The sequence below is a fragment of the Vulpes vulpes genome, chromosome X, assembly GCF_048418805.1.
Source record: "Vulpes vulpes isolate BD-2025 chromosome X, VulVul3, whole genome shotgun sequence".
Classification (NCBI taxonomy): domain Eukaryota; kingdom Metazoa; phylum Chordata; class Mammalia; order Carnivora; family Canidae; genus Vulpes; species Vulpes vulpes.
The window spans coordinates 50,047,465-50,066,126 of NC_132796.1; the positions used below are offsets into that span (position 1 = coordinate 50,047,465).

General features: G+C 37.3%; 1 protein-coding gene across 8 annotated transcripts in view; it reads right to left on the reverse strand.

Moving 5' to 3' along the window:
- OPHN1 (oligophrenin 1) overlaps positions 1-18,662 on the reverse strand; it is a 575,184-nt gene that overhangs the window by 376,122 nt on the left and 180,400 nt on the right. For all 8 annotated transcript variants that reach the window (XM_072744551.1, XM_072744552.1, XM_072744553.1 and 5 more), the window contains exon 3: positions 1,170-1,265. In XM_072744551.1, coding sequence (XP_072600652.1) covers positions 1,170-1,265 — 96 coding nt within the window. The remainder of the gene's footprint in view (positions 1-1,169; positions 1,266-18,662) is intronic.

The following is an 18,662-nucleotide window of genomic DNA, read 5'->3' on the forward strand; positions in this document are numbered from 1 at the left end:
AATTTAGGCTTTGAAAGCCATCCAGTCTCTGCCACTTCTACTCAATGTTGTTCTACCACAAAAGTACCCTTAGACAATATTTTTTCCCTTAGACAATATTTAGACAACCAACAAAACTTTATTTACAAGAAAACAAAAAGCAGTAGGCAAAATTTGGCCCAAGGGTCATAGTTTGCTGACACTACTTTAACTTCATAAGAACAAACACAAACTGTTCAATCTCTTCATGGAAACATTCTTGATATTAATATTAACCACATTTTATAGACAAAAAATAAGGCTCACAAAAAAGAAATATCTGTCCGAGATCACACAGCTCACAGAGTGAGTGGTTAAATTCAGTTCCCAAGAGAGATGCCAAATGTCCTGTTGTCTGAAAACCTGGACATATATAAATAATACTTTTAGACATTCTAGAGATTATTCCTTAGAGGACTATTAATCTAAATCATCCTGTTTTTTTTAAATCACTCTTTAATTTATTCTTTATAAAATTATCTATTTTCATGTATTATATTCTTTAAAGAAAAAGTCCTGTGGGCAGCCGGGGTGGCTCAGCGGTTTAGCGCCACCTTCAGCCCAGGACATGATCCTGGAGACCCAGGATCGAGGGCCACATCGGGCTCTCGGGCTCTCGGCATGGAGCCTGCTTCTCTCTCTGCCTGTGTCTCTGCCTCTCTCTCTCTCTCTCTCTCTGTGTGTGTGTGTGTGTGTTTCTCGTGAATAAATAAAATCTTTAAAAAAAAAAAAGTCCCGTGCAGATTGACTGAGTCAAAGGCCTCAGTGGAGGTTTGAGGGATATCTTCTTATTGCTTTTGTGTGAGAGGGGAATGGGACTGGAGACAATGTTTCTTTATTCTTCTTATGCAGCCTCCCATGAGCTTGGCACTAGACCACAGAGGATGAAGATGTCCAGGTATCCAGAAACCTAGGACACTGCATGGTCTCATAACTGTCTCAAGAGGCACAAGTAGGGACATGTGGGTGGCTCAGTGGTTGAGCGTCTGCCTTTGGCTCTAGGCATGATCCCAGTCCCCGGATCAAGTCCCACATCTGGCTCCCAACGAGGAGCTTGCCTCTCCCTCTATCTAGGTCTCTGCTTCTCTCTCATGAATAAATAAATAAAATCTTGAAAAAATAAAAAGAGGCACAAGTAGCTGAAGACTTACCAATGTTAATCTCATCATCAGTCAGAGTGTCTCCAATGAAATCAAACTGAAAGGACTGAAGTGTCTGAGAAAATTTCTGAACAGCTGAAGAATAATCTGCAAAATAACAGAAACAGAAGAAATGGTCAAGACTGCTGTCCTTTAACTGATTTACCCATCTCTGTTAGGGCTGATAGAAGAAAAGCAATGGGAAGTGCTCCCAGTAGTTAGCAACTTGCATTTAATACAGTTAAACAAAAGACAGACCTTCAGTAGAAGACTTTAGCAACTAAAACCATTAAAGAGGAAGGGGGCAGCTTAGTGAAGTCTTTCTTTTTTACGTGATGGGACATGTTTTAATCTTAATTCCTGTCCTCTCTGACTCCTTCTACCCAAAGCCTGTAAGACTTAAAACTACTTATTTTTACTCCTAAAAGAGTCTCTTTAAGCATTAATTGAGCACTGATTATGGGCAATGGACTAAATGCTTTCTTACCTCTCACCAAATACCCACAATCATTCTACAACGGAAAAAAAAAGCAACTGAATTTTAGAGGTACTCAATGTCCCTGAGCTAGCTGGCACAGTCAAAAGTAGAAGCCAGATGGTCTATCTGTCTCTCCAGGGCCTTTTCCATGGCAACATTGGCACAGCTTGGACATTTTACACATTAGCCATATGGCAGCCTGGGTTGAGATACTATCTGGCAGGAAGACAAATTTAACTTGTTCACATGGTATTCACCATGGGACCTGAATGAAGGAGGCAATCAATGAAAAGCTTCAGGGTGTTATGGTCAGACAAATGCTTTTACTTTTGGTGAATAATTTTGAATTTTTTTGAATTTTATTATATAAAAATTTAATGAAGGTATAAAACTATATCACAGTTAGCCTTTAGACAAGTTATCTTTAATAAAGTTTTTAAAATATGACCTTCACCAAGAGGTCCAGCCAAACTCTCTAGCCTTGCTACTCTGAGTGGTTCTCAGAGCAGAATCATCATCACCTGGGAGCTTTATGGAGATACACATTCCCAGGTCAAACCTCAGACTTACTGAATCAGAAACCGCATTTTTTTATATAATCCCTAGGAGATTCGTATGCCCTTTGAAGTTTGAGGAGCACTGCTCTCACTAACTAAAGTAACCCATTAGACTGTCTTCTAGGAAAGGCCAAGGTTTTGGTTATTTTTGGTTCCCTTTTCCTATTTCTTCTTTAACTCCATAGTTTCATCATCCTCCACCTTCACATATATCAGATACATAGGCTTATGAGAGTTTTTTCTCTCAGACTAATAGAAAGGGAGACAATGTAAACAATAGCATCTATTCCTTTTAATGAAAATCTAACATGGCTAAGCACAAACAAAATAAAACATGTTCAGACATTTGGTTGGAGCAGATTAACCTGCTTAGAATTTTATTGCCATCTTGTCTATATCCCATATCCAGAAGAGTTTATTTTCAGTATTTAGAGCCTTGACCCTTTGAATACATCACTGGCAAGGAGGCAAGGGTAGAGAAGGAGGAGGAGAAGGGGGAGAAAAAGAGGAGCAGATGGCTCAGTTGTTTAAGTATCTGATTCATGATTTCGGCTCAGGTCGTGATCTCATGGGTCTGCACTCAGCATGGAGTCTGCTTGAGATTCTCTCTCCCTCTCCCTCTGTTCTTCCCCTAACTCGCTTGCACACATTCTCACTCTCTCAAATAAATAAATAAATCTTTAAAAAAAGAAAAAGAAAGGTTTTACAAAGAGTAGGGACTGCAGACTAGGCTACCATGCCTTCTCTAATTTCCACATTTTGGAGTAACATTTTCTACTTCAAATCTTGTCCATATAAATGTGAGACAAGCATGTGCACCCTGATTTCCATATCCCATCAGCAAAGAGAACACAAAACTGGCTTCATGGCTGGAAAGCAATCACTTTTCTCTGGCCTCCTTGTTCAGCAGCAGATAAGGGCAAGCCCAGAATTCTCACATGTGCCTTCTGGGTCACTTAGAGAAATTAAATAAAAAATATTCATTATATTGTCTTTTCACACATACCTGAATTCCTTCAGTTTTTTCTTGATACAAACAAGGTACATTTATTAATCATTCCTCTTTTAGAATTATCTGAACATTTCAGAAACCACAAATACTAGGATTTTTTATATTTATATTATTTTCTAAGTAAAAGCATGGGGTAAGAAAGGAGTTGCATTCATTCCCATTTTCACTATTTGTACCAACTTCTCATCTCCAGACAGAATTCCAGCCTGATTGAAAACACTACATTTGCACAGAGTTTGAAAATGTTTATAAAGGACTTTCCATAAGCACTCTCTGTTACTCCTCTTTAATACACAAATGTAAGTATTACTATACTTACCTTATAAACAAACATTAAAAGTGAGACAATGCAGATAAATCACATTCGCAAATATAAACAAGCATAAATTAACAGCTCTTCATTGAAAGAAATCTCATGTATTTGGCCTCTATACTAAGAAAAGTGCCAGGAATAAATCATGTATTTCAGATGAATGAGTTGGTAACTTTTGAACTCCAAAGATTCAACAGATAACCTAGAAATGCTTGCTACATATGGAGCATTTATTTCCTTATTATACAAAAAGTTACTCCATCACTCTACACCACGAACAATAATTATTTCATCTTTCCTAATACTTCTGCAACTCTACCCACCAAGCGTCTATCTCATAATTCTTCAAGCTATCTTTGAGGGTACTCTCTACACCCCATTCTTATTCATGTGTCTTCTGTAATGTTTTTCCCTCACCTTACTCTTACTCATCCTAGAATGTAGTTAGATAGTGTTTCTGAGGCAACTGAAGCTTTCTGGGAATAAGGTAGAATAAAACAGGATTAATTAGTCAGGTAATTAATGTTGTATAGAAACCAATTTACTTATTATCACTAATATCTTCTATGGGATCATACTCTTACCTAAATTACTTTGGTCTATACAATGCCTTAGAAATTTATCTATCTGTAATTCACTATTTTTGTTGCTAGGTAGATTCCATTGTATAAATATACCACAATTCCTCATTCACCTATTTATGAACATTGTACAGTTTCTAGTTTTTCACTACTGTGAAGAATGTTACTTTAAACATTCATGTATAAGCCTTCCTGGGACTTATATGAGAAATTTCAATTGATCCACATATATCTTCTAATATTTGATAACTTACTTTAAAATCCTTTTAGATTTATTTATTTATTGCTAGCATAAAATGTTATATTAGTTTCAGCTGTACAACATAGCGATTCAACAACTCTGTACATTATGCTATGATCACTACAAGTATTGCTACCATCTGTCACCACGCAATACTATTACAATACCACTGACTATATTCCCTATGTTGTACCTTTCATCCCCATGATTTATTCATTCCATAGCTACAAGCCTGTACCTCCCACTCTCCTTCACTCATTTGGCCCATTCCCCACTCATGCCCCTCTGGCAACCACCAGTTTGTTTTCTGTGTTTGTGGGTCTGTTTCTGCTCTTTTGTTTCGACATATAAGTGAAATCATGGTATTTGTCTTTCTCTAACTCACCTATTTCAATTAGCATAATCCTCTCTAGGTCCATCCATGTTGTTACAAATGGCAAGATTTCTCTTTTATGGCTGAGTAATATTCCATTATATATATATATATATATATATATACACACACACACACACACACACACACACACACACATACCACATCTTCTTTATCAATTCAAGTATGCAGAGACACTTGGGTTGCTTCCATATCTTGCCTACTGTGAATAAAGCTACAATAAAAATCTGGTAACTTACTTATTTACTTTATGTATTTATTGTACGTTTGTATTGGGAGTTTGATTTGCCAACATATAGCATAACACCCAGTGCTCATCCTGCCAAGTGCCCCCCTCAGTGCCCATCACCCAGTCACCCCAACCCCCTGCCCACCTCCCCTTCCACTACCCCTTGTTCATTTCCCGGAGTTAGGAGTCTCTCATGTTCTGTCAGCCTCTCTGATATATTTCCCATTCATTTTCTCTTCTTTCTCCTTTAATCCCTTTCATTACTGTTTATATTCCCCATATGAATAAAACCACATAATGTTTGTCCTTCTCTGATTGATTTACTTCACTCAGCATAATACTCTCCAGTTCCACCCACGTCGAAGCAAATGGTGGGTATTCTTCATTTCTAATGGCTGAGTAATATTCCATTGTATACATAGACCACAGCTTCTTTTTCCATTCATTTTTCGATGGACACTGAGGCTCCTTCCACAGTTTGACTACTGTGGACATTGCTGCTCTAAATATTGGGGGGCAGGTGTCCCGACATTTCACTGCATCTGTATCTTTGGGGTAAATCCCCAGTACTGCAATTGCTGGGTCATAGGGCAGATCTATTTTTAACTCTTTGAGGAACCTCCACACAGTTTTCCAGGGTGGCTGCACCAGTTCACATTCCCACCAACAGTGCAAGAGGGTTCCCCTTTCTCCACTTCCTCTCCAACATTTGTTGTTTCCTGTCTTGTTAATTTTCCCCATTTTCATTGGTGTGAGGTGGTATCTCATTGTGGTTTTGATTTGTATTTCCCTGATGGCAAGTGATGTGGGGCACTTTCTCATGTGCTTGTTGGCTATGTCTATGTCTTCCTCTGTGAAATTTCTATTCATGTCTTTTGCCCATTTCATGATTGGGTTGTTTGTTTCTTTGCTGTTGAGTTTAATAAGTTCTGTATAGATCCTGGACTTTTTTTATTTTAAATTTAACCATTCAAATGGATGTGTGGCAGTATCATGTAGTTTTAATCTGCATTTCCCTGATGACTAATGGTGCTAATTAGCTTATCATGTACTTATTGGGCATTTATAATCTTTTCTTTCATGAAGATTCTGTTCATATTCTTGCCTATTTTAAACTTGAGTTTTTGTCTTCCTATTGTTGAGCTACTATTGATCTATAAGATTTCTTTAGATATCCTGGACACAAGTTTTTTTTGTCATATATGTATATCATATGACATTATATTATATGATATATATATACCATATAAAATATATATATATATATATCATATTCTCTAAATAAACTAAAGGTTTAACAATCTAAGGATTCTCTATTCAAGATAAATTGAATCTTGGGATGCCTGGATGGCTCAGTGTTTGAGCACCTGCCTTTGGCTCAGGGCATGATCCTGGAGTCCCAGGATCAAGTCCCACATTGGGCTCCCTGCATGGAGCCCGCTTCTCTCTCTTTGCCTGTGTCTCTGCCTCTCTTTGTGTCTCTTGTGAGCAAATAAATAAAATCTTAAAAAAAAAAGATAAAGCAAATCTTGAGAATAATACCAATGTACTTGGTTATACATTAAGGAAACCTAATAAAATCACTCTCTCCCCAGCTCAGCTGTAGCACTGAAAACCAACAGCTTCACAACTATGCTAGCTATGAAAACCAAAAAGTTAGTGGCCACCAGAGAGGGCAGAATGCAGTTGGAGTTTTACAAGCCTGTACTCTTAAAGAATATCACTATTTGTCCATTTTAGCAGGTCCTGAAAGCTCCATTCTTAAGGCTAGTCTCTGTTCTAACATTAAGTTCATTCTGTGTTAAACAGTGATGTTATTGGGGCATTTGTAAAAAATAATCATATAAATTTTTAAAATATTGTGGTAGTCCAAGACAATGTAAAAGTTGGAGTTATCAAGAGGTTGACCAAAATATTTAGTGTGATATTGTGATTTATAAAAAATATATATTTGACCATTCAGATGATCAGACTATATTTCTTATATATATTTGGTCTTCATACACAATTCCCAGCTCACAGCTCCCAAAAGCCCTGAAATTTCCTAATGATGAGAGCCATAAAATTGTCTTTTGTTAGGTTAATGCCTTGACTTTTGAACCACACCTAAAAATGGAGACTGGTTGCCAGGAGAACTAACCATGTAATTAGAGTATTGGAACTTCCATTCTCATTCCCCTGACCTCGGGGGAGGAGAGAGAGACTGGAGATTGAATCAGCCACCAATGGCCAATGATTTAATCAACCATGCTTATTTAATGAAGCTTCCATAGAAACCCAAAAGGAACTTCCAGGCTAGTAAATATGTAGAGAAGTGGGGAGAATGGTATGCTCAGAGAGGTCATGGAGGCTCCACACTCTTTCCCCATAATATGCCCTATTCGTACCTTCTATATGGCTGTTCTTATGTTATATTCCTTTATAACAAATCAGTAATCTAATAAGTAAAATATTTCTTTGAGTTCTGTGAGTCATTCTAGAAAATTAATCAAACCTAAGAAGGTCATTATAGGAACCTCTGGTTTATAGCCAGTTGGTCAGAAGCACTGAACTTGTAATAGACAAATGAAAGCAGTAGTACAGTCTTGTATAACCAAACCCTTGACCAGCAGAATCTGGTTTACAGGGAGATAGTGTCATAATTGAGTTGAATAGTAGGACATCTAGCTGGTGTTTAGAGAATTGCTTGTTAGTGTGGGGAATCCACTCCCAAAAATACATTAGAGTTGATCCCAGGAACCCAAAATGCTTCATAAAATATTAGAGAATGACAATTTGGAGAATGACATGTGCAAAGGACCTATGCAAAGCTACAACCTATTCCTAAGAGTCTAGAAAGACATGTGCATGTGAAGGAATGTGTGCACACCCCAAGTTATGTCTATGTTCATGAAAGATTTGAGAAGGCCCTAATCTCTCACTTCTATCTAACCTTGAGGCCCTTAACAAGCAGGGAGAGAATGGTAGGAAAAGTTGTAAATTGAATGGCTGAATGTTACAGGCATGCCATAACATACACCAACAAAGCCCTTCACCAAAGCCTGAGGAACTTGCTGGCTTGATATTTCATGGAATACTTATCTAATCAGTAGGCGATCACTAAGCTAGCCTACCAAAGACTTCAGTGGCCACACACAACAAGAAATATAGACTATAATACAGAATTAGTTCAAGAAATCAATAAACAAGGAAACAACTACAGACACATAAATCATGGGAAAGAGTGAGGACATCATTTTGAGAATTATCACACTATATATTTAATGTGCACTTTTCAATAAAAATTAGGAGACACACAGAAACAGGAAACATTGGCTTATACTTTAAAAATGTAATAAACAGGGGATCCCTGGGTGGCTCAGTGGTTTAGCGCCTGCCTTTGGCCCAGGGAGCGATCTTGGAGTCCCGGGATCAAGTCCCACGTCCGGCTCCCAGCATGGAGCCTGCTTCTCCCTCCTCCTGTGTCTCTGCCTCTCTCTCTCTCTCTCTCTCTCTCTACGTCTATCATAAATAAATAAATAAATAAATAAATAAATCTTTAAAAAATGTAATCAACAGTAACTGTCCATGAGGAAGCCCAGACATTGAACTTACTAGACAAAGATTTTAATTAGTTATTCTAAACATGTTCAAAGAATTTAAAAGAACTATGTCTTAAAAAAAGAAAAAAAAACAACCTAAAGGAGAGAATGAGAATAATGTATCACCAAATACAGAATATCAAAAAAGAGTTGGAGAATATTTTAAGAAAACAAAATAAAAACTCTGTAGTTAAAACTACAATAATAGACATGAAGAATTTACTACACAGGGTCAAGATTAGAATGGGTAGATGGAAGAATCAGTGAAGCTAAAGACAGGTCAACTGAGATTACCAAGTCTAGGGAACAGAAAGAAAAAGAAATGAAGAAAAATGAATAGAACCACAGAAAAATTTGAGGCACCATAAACAAAACAACACACACAATAGGAAACCTAGAATAGTAAAGGAAGAGGAAGATAGAATATTTGTCACATTTGATAGAAATAAAATTCATCATCACTCTCAACAAGCTCAATACATACCTAAAAGACTATAAACTCAGACATACACATCTAAAAATATCATAGTCAACTGCTGAAAAATAAAGAAGGGGACAAAATCTTTTAAAAAGGCAAAAGAAAAAGACTCATCATGAACAAGGAATCGTCAATAAGATTAACAGCTGAATTGTTCATCAGGAATTATTCAGGATCAAACAGTAAAGTACCATGTTCAGAATGCTGGGGTGGAGGGAACTATCAAGATAATGAGTAAGGGACAGGAAGGCTAGGTAGGGAAAGACACGTAGGGGGCTACATGACTAAGCTCACAGAAATCCCAGATATGAAGAAATGTTATAGACAATATATTAATCAGACAGAAGGGGAGGTAACAAATCCACCATATTTATTCTAAATATAGACAGGATATTTTCATGATACTTAAAAATGCACCACATTTGTCTTATGCATTATTAATAAGAAATTTACCAAGTTCCCTGGTCAGTTTTAGAAAACTGACCATAAAAGCCTTCAGTGGCAACCCAATCAGGATCCCTCTACTCTAGAGAGCTTTTTTCTTTCCTTTCTGTTCTCAACATCACTTAATAAACTTTCACTTCACTTCACCCTTTTGTGTCTGTGAAATTCATTCCTGGACTGTGAGACAAGAACCCTGTAATCCTGTAATAATAATAATCCACATCTAGAAAAATTAACCTTCAAAAATGAAGATATTCCCAGTTAAACAAAAACTGAATTACTTGCTAGCAAATCTGTCCTACAATAAATACTAAAGGGAGTCTACCAGGCTAAAATCAAAGAAAAACACAACAGGATTTAGGAAGATGGTGCCAGAACAGAAAGACCCTAGGTAGGTCTAGTCCCATGAATACAATGAGATAATTATCAAATCATCCTAAATACCCAATAAATCAATCTGAAAATCAATAGAACAAACTCCACAGCTAATGGAAGAGAAAAGACCACATTGAAGAAGGGTAGAAGTGAGGAGACATATTTGGGGGAGAAATGGATCAGGAGTGCTTCAGAAGGGAGGGAGCCAGGGTCACAGAGAAGGGCAAGAGACAGAGGAGCATACAGGGGAACACACAAGGAGAACGTTTTCCCAAAGCCATTGATTCTGAAAATAAGAGGGCTGAGTTTCCTGAGCTGCAACCAACAGGGCTTAAAGCCTGGAGTTCTAAATGTCAGCAGGCTGGGCTGGTATGAGCCTTCAAGGAACTGCACTGCTCCTGGAAAGATAGGCAGAAAAATTGGGAGGCAGACAGCCTGGAAACAGCAATCTAAAAAAATGCCTAGAACCCACAAGGGGAGATTATTCATTTTACTGTGAGTGCATTCCTGAGAGACAGTATTCACAGAGATGTTTCTGGGGACAAATGAGCTGGCTGGTCACATTTCATTCCCCTCTCCCCTCAGCATAAACACAGATCCACCAGCAGGAAGAAGTACAGGGTCTACACAGACTGCCTACCTTGATTACAATATCCACACCCTTGTGCTCTGGTGGGACTACCCTGCTCAGTCAAGATTGCATCAGTCACAGCACAGCAGGACCCTCCCCCAAAAGTCCAGCATAATCCTCTGCATATATCACATCTCTAAAGCATGAACTAAGGTCAGAAGCCTTGGCAGAGATAGAGCCCAAAACTCACTGTGCTGCTCCTGGTGAGAAGTCAGTCAAAAAACCCTGAGGCAGACAACTTGGAAAAAAAATCTCAAAAATGCCTAGGGCACAAAGGAGGAAGACTATTCATTTTCTCAGAGAGCTTCCCTAAGAGGCAGCCTTCAAAGAAATATCTCTCCAGTAACAAAAAAGCTGGCTAGAGCCATTTCCCTCCCCGTATCAAGCATAAACACAGAGACACCTACAGGAAACAGTTTAGGGCTGACACAGGCTGCATAAGTTGCTTACACTCTCAGACCCCTGCATTCTGGCGGAACTGCCTTTCTCCATCAAGCTTGACTCAGTCGCAGCATGGTGCGTCCTTTCCCCAGAAGACCAGCAGAAACCCATCTCTCCCAAACAGAGAATATCAAATGCTTGATACTCACAAGCACACCACACCATCTCTCCCAAACAGAGAATATCAAATGCTTCAGTTCTAGATAAAGTAAGATCCAATCCCTTTACATGAGCAGACCACAGCAAACCTAGTTAAAATTTTCCAAACCATCCACACCATCTCTCCCAAACAGAGAATATCAAATGCTTCAGTTCTAGATAAAGTAAGATCCAATCTCTTTACATGAGCAGACCACAGCAAACCTAGTTAAAATTTTCCAAACTCTGGCCAAGGACCAAACTGCCCACTGCAGGCAAGGAAAGGTTTACTGATGACTGGTCTGAAGGATAGACCAGTCCATAGCATTACAACAGAGCATACAGTACACACCAGAAATACACCCTAAAGCACCAGGCCCTGGACACTACATGACCACTTCTTCATAAAGCCATTACTCTCAAGAACAGGAAATAAAACAGACTTTTCTAACACAGAGAAGACAAAGACTTAGAGAAAATGCTAAGATGGACAAATGTATTGCAAATGAAAGAATAAGATAAAGCCTTAGGCAGAGATCTAAGTAAAACAGATATAAGTAACATGGCTGATAGAGAATTTAAAGCAATCATCATAAGGATACTAAGAGGGCTTGATAAAAAAATGGAAAACATCAAGGAGAATTTTACCTCAGAGATAAAAGTTAAAAAAGAATCAATCAGAAATTAACAATACGATAATTAACACTGGAAACAAGCTTGATACAATGAACAGAAGGCTGAAAGAACAATTATGAAACACAAGAATAGATTTAAGGAACTCAGTGATACCACCAAATGTAATAACAACCATATTAAGGAGTCCCAGAAGAGGAAAAGAGAGAAAAGGAGGCAGAAAATTTATTTGAGGAAATAATAGGCGAAAACCTCCCTAACTTCGGGAAAAACAGAGACATTGAGATCCACGAAACACATAGACCTCTCACACAACCAACAAAAGCAGGCCAACACCAAAACATATTGTAATTAAATATAATAATAAAGAAAAAAGTCATAAAAGCAGCAAGAAAAAGGAAGTACTTAATCTACAAGACAAGATGCATAAGGCTAGTGCAGTTCTTTCTTTTTTTAGGATTTTATTTATTTATTCATGAGAGACAGAGAGAAAGAGAGAGGCAGAGACACAGGCAGAGGATGAAACAGGTTACATGCAATGTGGACTCGATGCCGAGACTCCAGGATCAAGCCCTAGGCCAAAGGCAGGCACTAAACTGCTGAGCCACCTAGAGATTCTCAAGTGCACTTCTTTCAACAGAAAATTGGCAAAGCCAGAAGTCAGTGGCATGACAAATTCAGTATGCAGAATGAAAAAAAAAAACTGTAGCCAAGAATAGTCTATCCAGTAAGGCTACCATTGAGAATAGAAGAAGAGTTAAAGACTCTCTCAGACAAATAAAAACTAAAGGAGTTCATAGTCACCAAACCAGCCCTGCAAGAAATATTAAAGGGGACTCTTTGAGTGGAAATGAAAGGCCAGAACTGACAAAGACAAGAAAGGATCATAGAAATCTCCATAAACAATTACGAAACTAGTAATAAAATAGTACTAAATACATAACTATCAATAATTACTCTGAATATAAATAGACAAAATATTCCACTCAAAAGACATAGTGTCAGAATGGAATAATAAAAAAATAACCAAGACCCTATATGTGCCTTACTCATTTGAGACCTAAAGATGCCTACAGATTAAAAGTAAGGGGATGAAGAAACATTCATCATATAAGCAGAAGTCAAAAGAAAGCCAGTGTAGCGATATGTACATTGAACAAACTAGACTTTAAAACAAAGACTGGGGGTGCCTGGATGGTTCAGTGATTGAGCATCTGCCTTTGGCCCAGGTCACGATCCTGGGATCCCAGGATCAAGTCTGACATCGGGCTCCCTGCATGGAGCTTGCTTCTTCCTCTGCCTATGACTTTGCCTCTCTCTCTTCTCTGTGTGTGTGTGTCTCTCATGAATAAATAAATAAAATCTTAAGAAAAACAAAGAGTGCTGAGTGAAATAAGTCAACCAGAGGACAATCATCATATGGCTTTACTTATATGTGGAATATAAGAAATTGTGAAAGGCACTATAAGGGAAAGTAGGGAAATTGAGTGGGGAAAAATTAGAGACGAAGACAAACCATGAGAGACTCCTAACTCTTGGAAACAAAGGGTTGTGGAAGGGGAGGAGGCTGGGAGGATGGAGTGGCTGGGTGATGGGCACTAAGGAGGGCACTTGATGGAATGAGCACTGGGTGTTATACTATATGTTGGCAAATTGAATTTAAATAAAAAATTTAAAAATAAATAAATAAAGACTGTAACAAGAGATGAAGAAGGGCACTATATAATCATAAAAGGGAAAATACAACAAGAAAATCTAATAATTTTAAATGTTTATGCACCCAACATGGGAGCACACAAGTATATAAAGCAATTAATAACAAACATAAAGAAGCTCATTCATAATACTACAATAATAGTAGGGGACATTAACATTGCATATACATCAATGGACAGATCATCTAAACAGAAAATCAAAAAGAAAACAATGGTTTTGAATGATGCACTGGACCAGATGCACTTAACAAATATATTCAGAACATGCCATCCTACAGTAGCAGAATATACATTCTTTTCAACTGCACATAGGTCATTCTCCAGAACAGATCACATATTAAGTCAGAGAACAATACTCAATACATATAAAAAAGACTGACTCATACCATGCACTTTTTTCTGACCAGAACACTATGAAACTTAAAGTCATTCACAACAGAAAAATTTGGAAATACCACAAACACATGGAAGTTAGACAACATGATACTATACAACAAATGAGTCAACCAGGAAACCAAAGAAGAAATAAACAAAAAATCACATGGAAACAAATGAAAATAAAAACACAATGATCCAAAACCTTTGATATGCAGCAAAAGGGAACGATATAACAATACATGCCTACCCACAAGAGACAAGAAAAATTTCAAACAAACAACTTAATCTTATACCTAAAGGAGATAGAAAAAGAAAAAGAAATTAAGCATAAAGTTAGCAGAAGTAAAACAGTAATACATATTGGAACACAAATAAACATGTTCTATATGTGATTCTATAGAGAAACTAAAAACATAATAGAAAACATCAATGAAATCAGGAGCTGGTTGTTCAAAAAATAAATAAAATTAATAAACCCCTAGCCAGACTTACCAAAAGGAACCAAATAAATAAAATCACAAATAATACCATGGAAGTAAAAACAATTATAATAGAATATTATGAGAAACTACATGGCAACTAATTGGAAAACCTGGAAAAATGTATAAATTCCTAGAAACATAAAAATTACCAAAACTGAAATAGGAGATAACAGAAAACTCAAACAGACTGATAACCAGCAAAAAATTGAATCAGTAATAAAAAATCTCCTGACAAAATTCCTGGGCCAGGTGATTTCACAGGTGATTTCTACCAAACATTTAAAGAAGATATAAGACCTACTTTTCTAAAATGATTCAAAAAAATAGAAAAGGAAGTAAAACTTCCAAATTCATTCTACAAAGCAAGAATGTTCCTAATACCAAAACCACACAGCAATTCCACTAAAAAAAGAGAACTACAAGGCAACATCCCTGGTGAAACTAGATGCAAAAATTCTCTATCAAATACTAGTGAAGAGCATCAAACAATACATTAAAAGAATCATTTAACACAATCAAGTAGGCTTTATCTTGGGTTCCAAGTGTGGTTCAATAATTATTTATCAAGCATTATGATACATGACACAAATAAAAGAATACATGAGAACCATATGATCATTTCACTAGAAGCAGAAAAAGCATTTGACAGAGTACAACATCCATTCTTTATAAAAACTCTCAACAAGGGAACAAACTGCAACATAATAAAAGCCACATACAAAAAACTACATGTAATATCATCCTCAGTGTGGAAAAACAGAGCTTTTCTTCTACAGTCAGGAAAGAGACAAGGATGTCCACTATCACCACTGTCATTTACATAGTACTGGAAGTCCTAAACACAGCAAGCAGACAATAAAAAGAAAGGAATGGCATCAGAATCAACAAGGTAGAAGGAAAATATTCATTATTTGCACACGACATGATACACTACCTAGAAAACCCCAAAGCCCCCACCAAAAACTTGCTAGAATTGATACAGGAATTTGGTGATGTTACAGGATACAAAATCAATATACAGAAATTTGTTACATTTCTATACACAAATAATAAAGCAGCAAAAAAACAAATTAAGGAATAAATCTCATTTACAACTATGCCAGAAACCTTACAATACATAGGAATAGACCCAAAGAGGTGAAAAAAAATGTCCTCTGAAAACTGTAAAACACTGATGAGAATTTTGAGGAAAGATGGTGGGAGAGTAGGGGACCTCATTTGCTCAGGTCCCTTGAATTTAGACAGCTCTCAAATCATTCTGAACACCTATGAATTTGACCTGAGATGTAAGAAAAGAATGGCTGGAATTCTAAAAATAAAAAAGGGACCACTATTTGCAAGGTAGGAGATGTAGAGAAATGAATCTGAGATAATATTTCAGAAGATAATTGTGTGGGGGGAAGGAGCTATAGAAACACAGCTACCAGATAGGGAAATAACCTCATGCAAAAATGGAACCTCTAAATATCTATTCCAATGAGGGACATTGCCTGAAAGGTGCTCAGGTGATGAAGTAAAGCTGAATCCTAGGTGGAACAATGTGGTCTCAGGATCCCTGGGGTCACAGAAAGAATAGGGGTGCCTGAGCAGGCAGAGTTCCCAAGCGGTGGAGTAGAGAATCCAGTTATCTTCACTGAGCCCAGGAGGGGCCTCTCAGCTCAGTTCTCCATGAACTGCAAACCAAGGCATGATCCCAAAACAGTTCTCTGTGCAGGCTGGCAAAGAATAGAAATGTGGCAAACCTCCAGGGGTGGTACAGGTGCATGTATTACCCAGATACACGCTCTCCCTGCAGGGGACCTGCAAAAAGTGGAAGTACAGCAACCCATCGCCTTCCCATGGGAGGAAGAGTGTGGACATCCACCAAAGGAGAATGCAGAGTTTGGCACACACAGAAGTGAAGACTGCTTATTCCTGAGGGTTTGCTGAAGAAAGGGGCCATGAACTTTCAGTTCCTGGGCTGGAGATCAGTTGGGCCATTTTTATTTTTATCCTCAAAATAGGGACTGAAAGTCTCCAGGGAACAAAAGACACACAAAGCAACCAGAACAGTTTACATTGTGCATAGCCCCCAAGCAAGGGGCACTGCAATCCTGCCTAGGCAAAGACATGCGAAAATAAGCACAACAGGTCCCTCTCCCAGAATATCAGCTGGAAAAACAGGTAAACACAATTTATGGGACATGCAAGATTACAAAACATCAGCACTAGGGGAAAAGTGTGGATAGAATTTGAGATTTTTTTCCCCATGATTAATTTATCGTTCAGTTTAAAATATTCCGTTTCTTTTTTCTTTTTTTTCTTTTCAACTATATTCTTTTTTTTATCAAAACTTTGTCTTTTTTAACTTTATTTTTTCACATTTATATTTTATAGAAATAATCTTCATTTTTTACTTCCTTTCACTGTATTCAATCTTATTTTTCTATATACATAAGTTTTGCTTTCTTTACAATTTTGGGATTTAATATTGTCTAACAAACAAACCAAAATACAACCTGAATCAAGTGGATCAGCATGTTTTATACACCTGTGAGATCATATACTCTCTTCCATTCCCCCATTTTATTTTTCATTTTTCTTTTTTTACTTTCTGACCTCTTAAGATTTATCTAGTGTGTATTTCACTTGGGTAGTGGTTGATATTTTTTATTTTGTTGTCTTGTTTATCCATTCTTCTCTGGGCAAAATGACTAGAAGGAGGAAATCACAACAAAATAAAGAACCAGAGGTAATACTCATTGTCACAGATCCAATTGATATGTATAAGTAAAGGTCAGAGCTAGAATTCAGGATAATGATTATAAAGTTACTAGCTAGGCATGAAGAAAGCATAAAAGACACTGGAGAATCTCTTACTGTAGAAATAAAATCTAATTAGGCTGTAATTAAAAATCCTTTAACTGTGATCCATTTTAAACTGGATGCTCTAACAGCTAGGGTAAATGAGGCAAAAGAGCATCAGTGACATAGAAGACAAGTTGATTGGGGAGGATTTGAGAAATCAGTAATGCCATGAAAGGAAACAATATTAGAATTATTGGGATCCCAGAAGGAGAAGAAAAAGAGAAAGAGGAGAGAGAGAGAGCAAGAGAGAGCACCCACAAGTGAGCCAGAAGGTGTATTTGAGCAAAACATAGCTGAGAACTTCACTAAACAGGGGAAAGAAACAGGCATTCAAGTCCAAGAGGTAGAGAGGAACCCTTTATAAATCAATAAAAATATATGAAAACCCCAATATATAATAGTGAAGCTTGCAAATTTCAGAGATAAAGAGAAAATTCTGAAAGCAGCTAGAGGAAAAAGCATCTTAACCTACAAGGGTAAAAAGATGAAGCTGTCAGCAAACCTCTCCACAGAGACCTGGAATGCCAAAAAGGGCTGGCATGATATATTCAGGGTACTAAATGAGAAAAACATGCAGCCAAGAATACTTTATTCCAGCAAGGCTATCATTCAGAATGGAAGGAAAGATAAAGAGCTTCCAGGACAAAATGAAACTAAAAGAATTTGTGTTCAGTAAACCAGCCATCACAAGAAATATTAAAGGTGATCCTGTAAGCAAAGAGAGAGCCCAAAAGTTACATAGATCAGAAAGAAACAGAGAAAATCTATAGAAACAGGGACTTTACAGGTAATACAATGGCACAAAATTTGTATCTTCAAAAGTGACTCTGAATGTAAAAAGGCAAAGTGCTCCAAACAAACAAACAAACAAAAAAAACTGTCAGATAGGATAAAAAGGCAAGACTCATCCATGTGCTGTCTACAAGAGATTCATTTTAGACCTAAAGACACCTCCAGATGCAAAGTGAGTAGGTGGAGAATTTGAAAATTTGAGTAATTTGTCATGCTAATGGACCTCAAAAGAAAGCAGGGGTGTCAATGCTCTTATCAGACAAATTATATTCTAAACCAAAGACTATAGTAAGGGATGAAGAGTGACACTATATCATACTTAATGGGTCGACCCAACAAGAAAATCTAACAATTATGAATATTTACACTCCTAACATGAGACCAGCCAATTATATAAACCAACTAATAACCCAATTAAAGACATACATTGAAAATAATACAATAGTAGTAGTGAACATCATCACCCCACTCACAGCAATGGACAGATCATCTAAGCAGAAGATCAGCAAGGAAACAAGGGCTTTGAATAACACATGGGACCAGATGGACTTCACAGATATATACACATCATTCCACCCTAAAGCAGCAAAATACAGATTCTTCTTAAATGCACATGGAACATTCCCCAGGATAGATCACATACTGGGTCACAGATCAGGTCTCAACTGATACCTGCATAGTTTCAGATAATTTCCTGCTTATTTTCAGACCATAATGCTTTGAAACTTGAACCCAATCACAAGAGGACACTTGGAAGAAACTCAA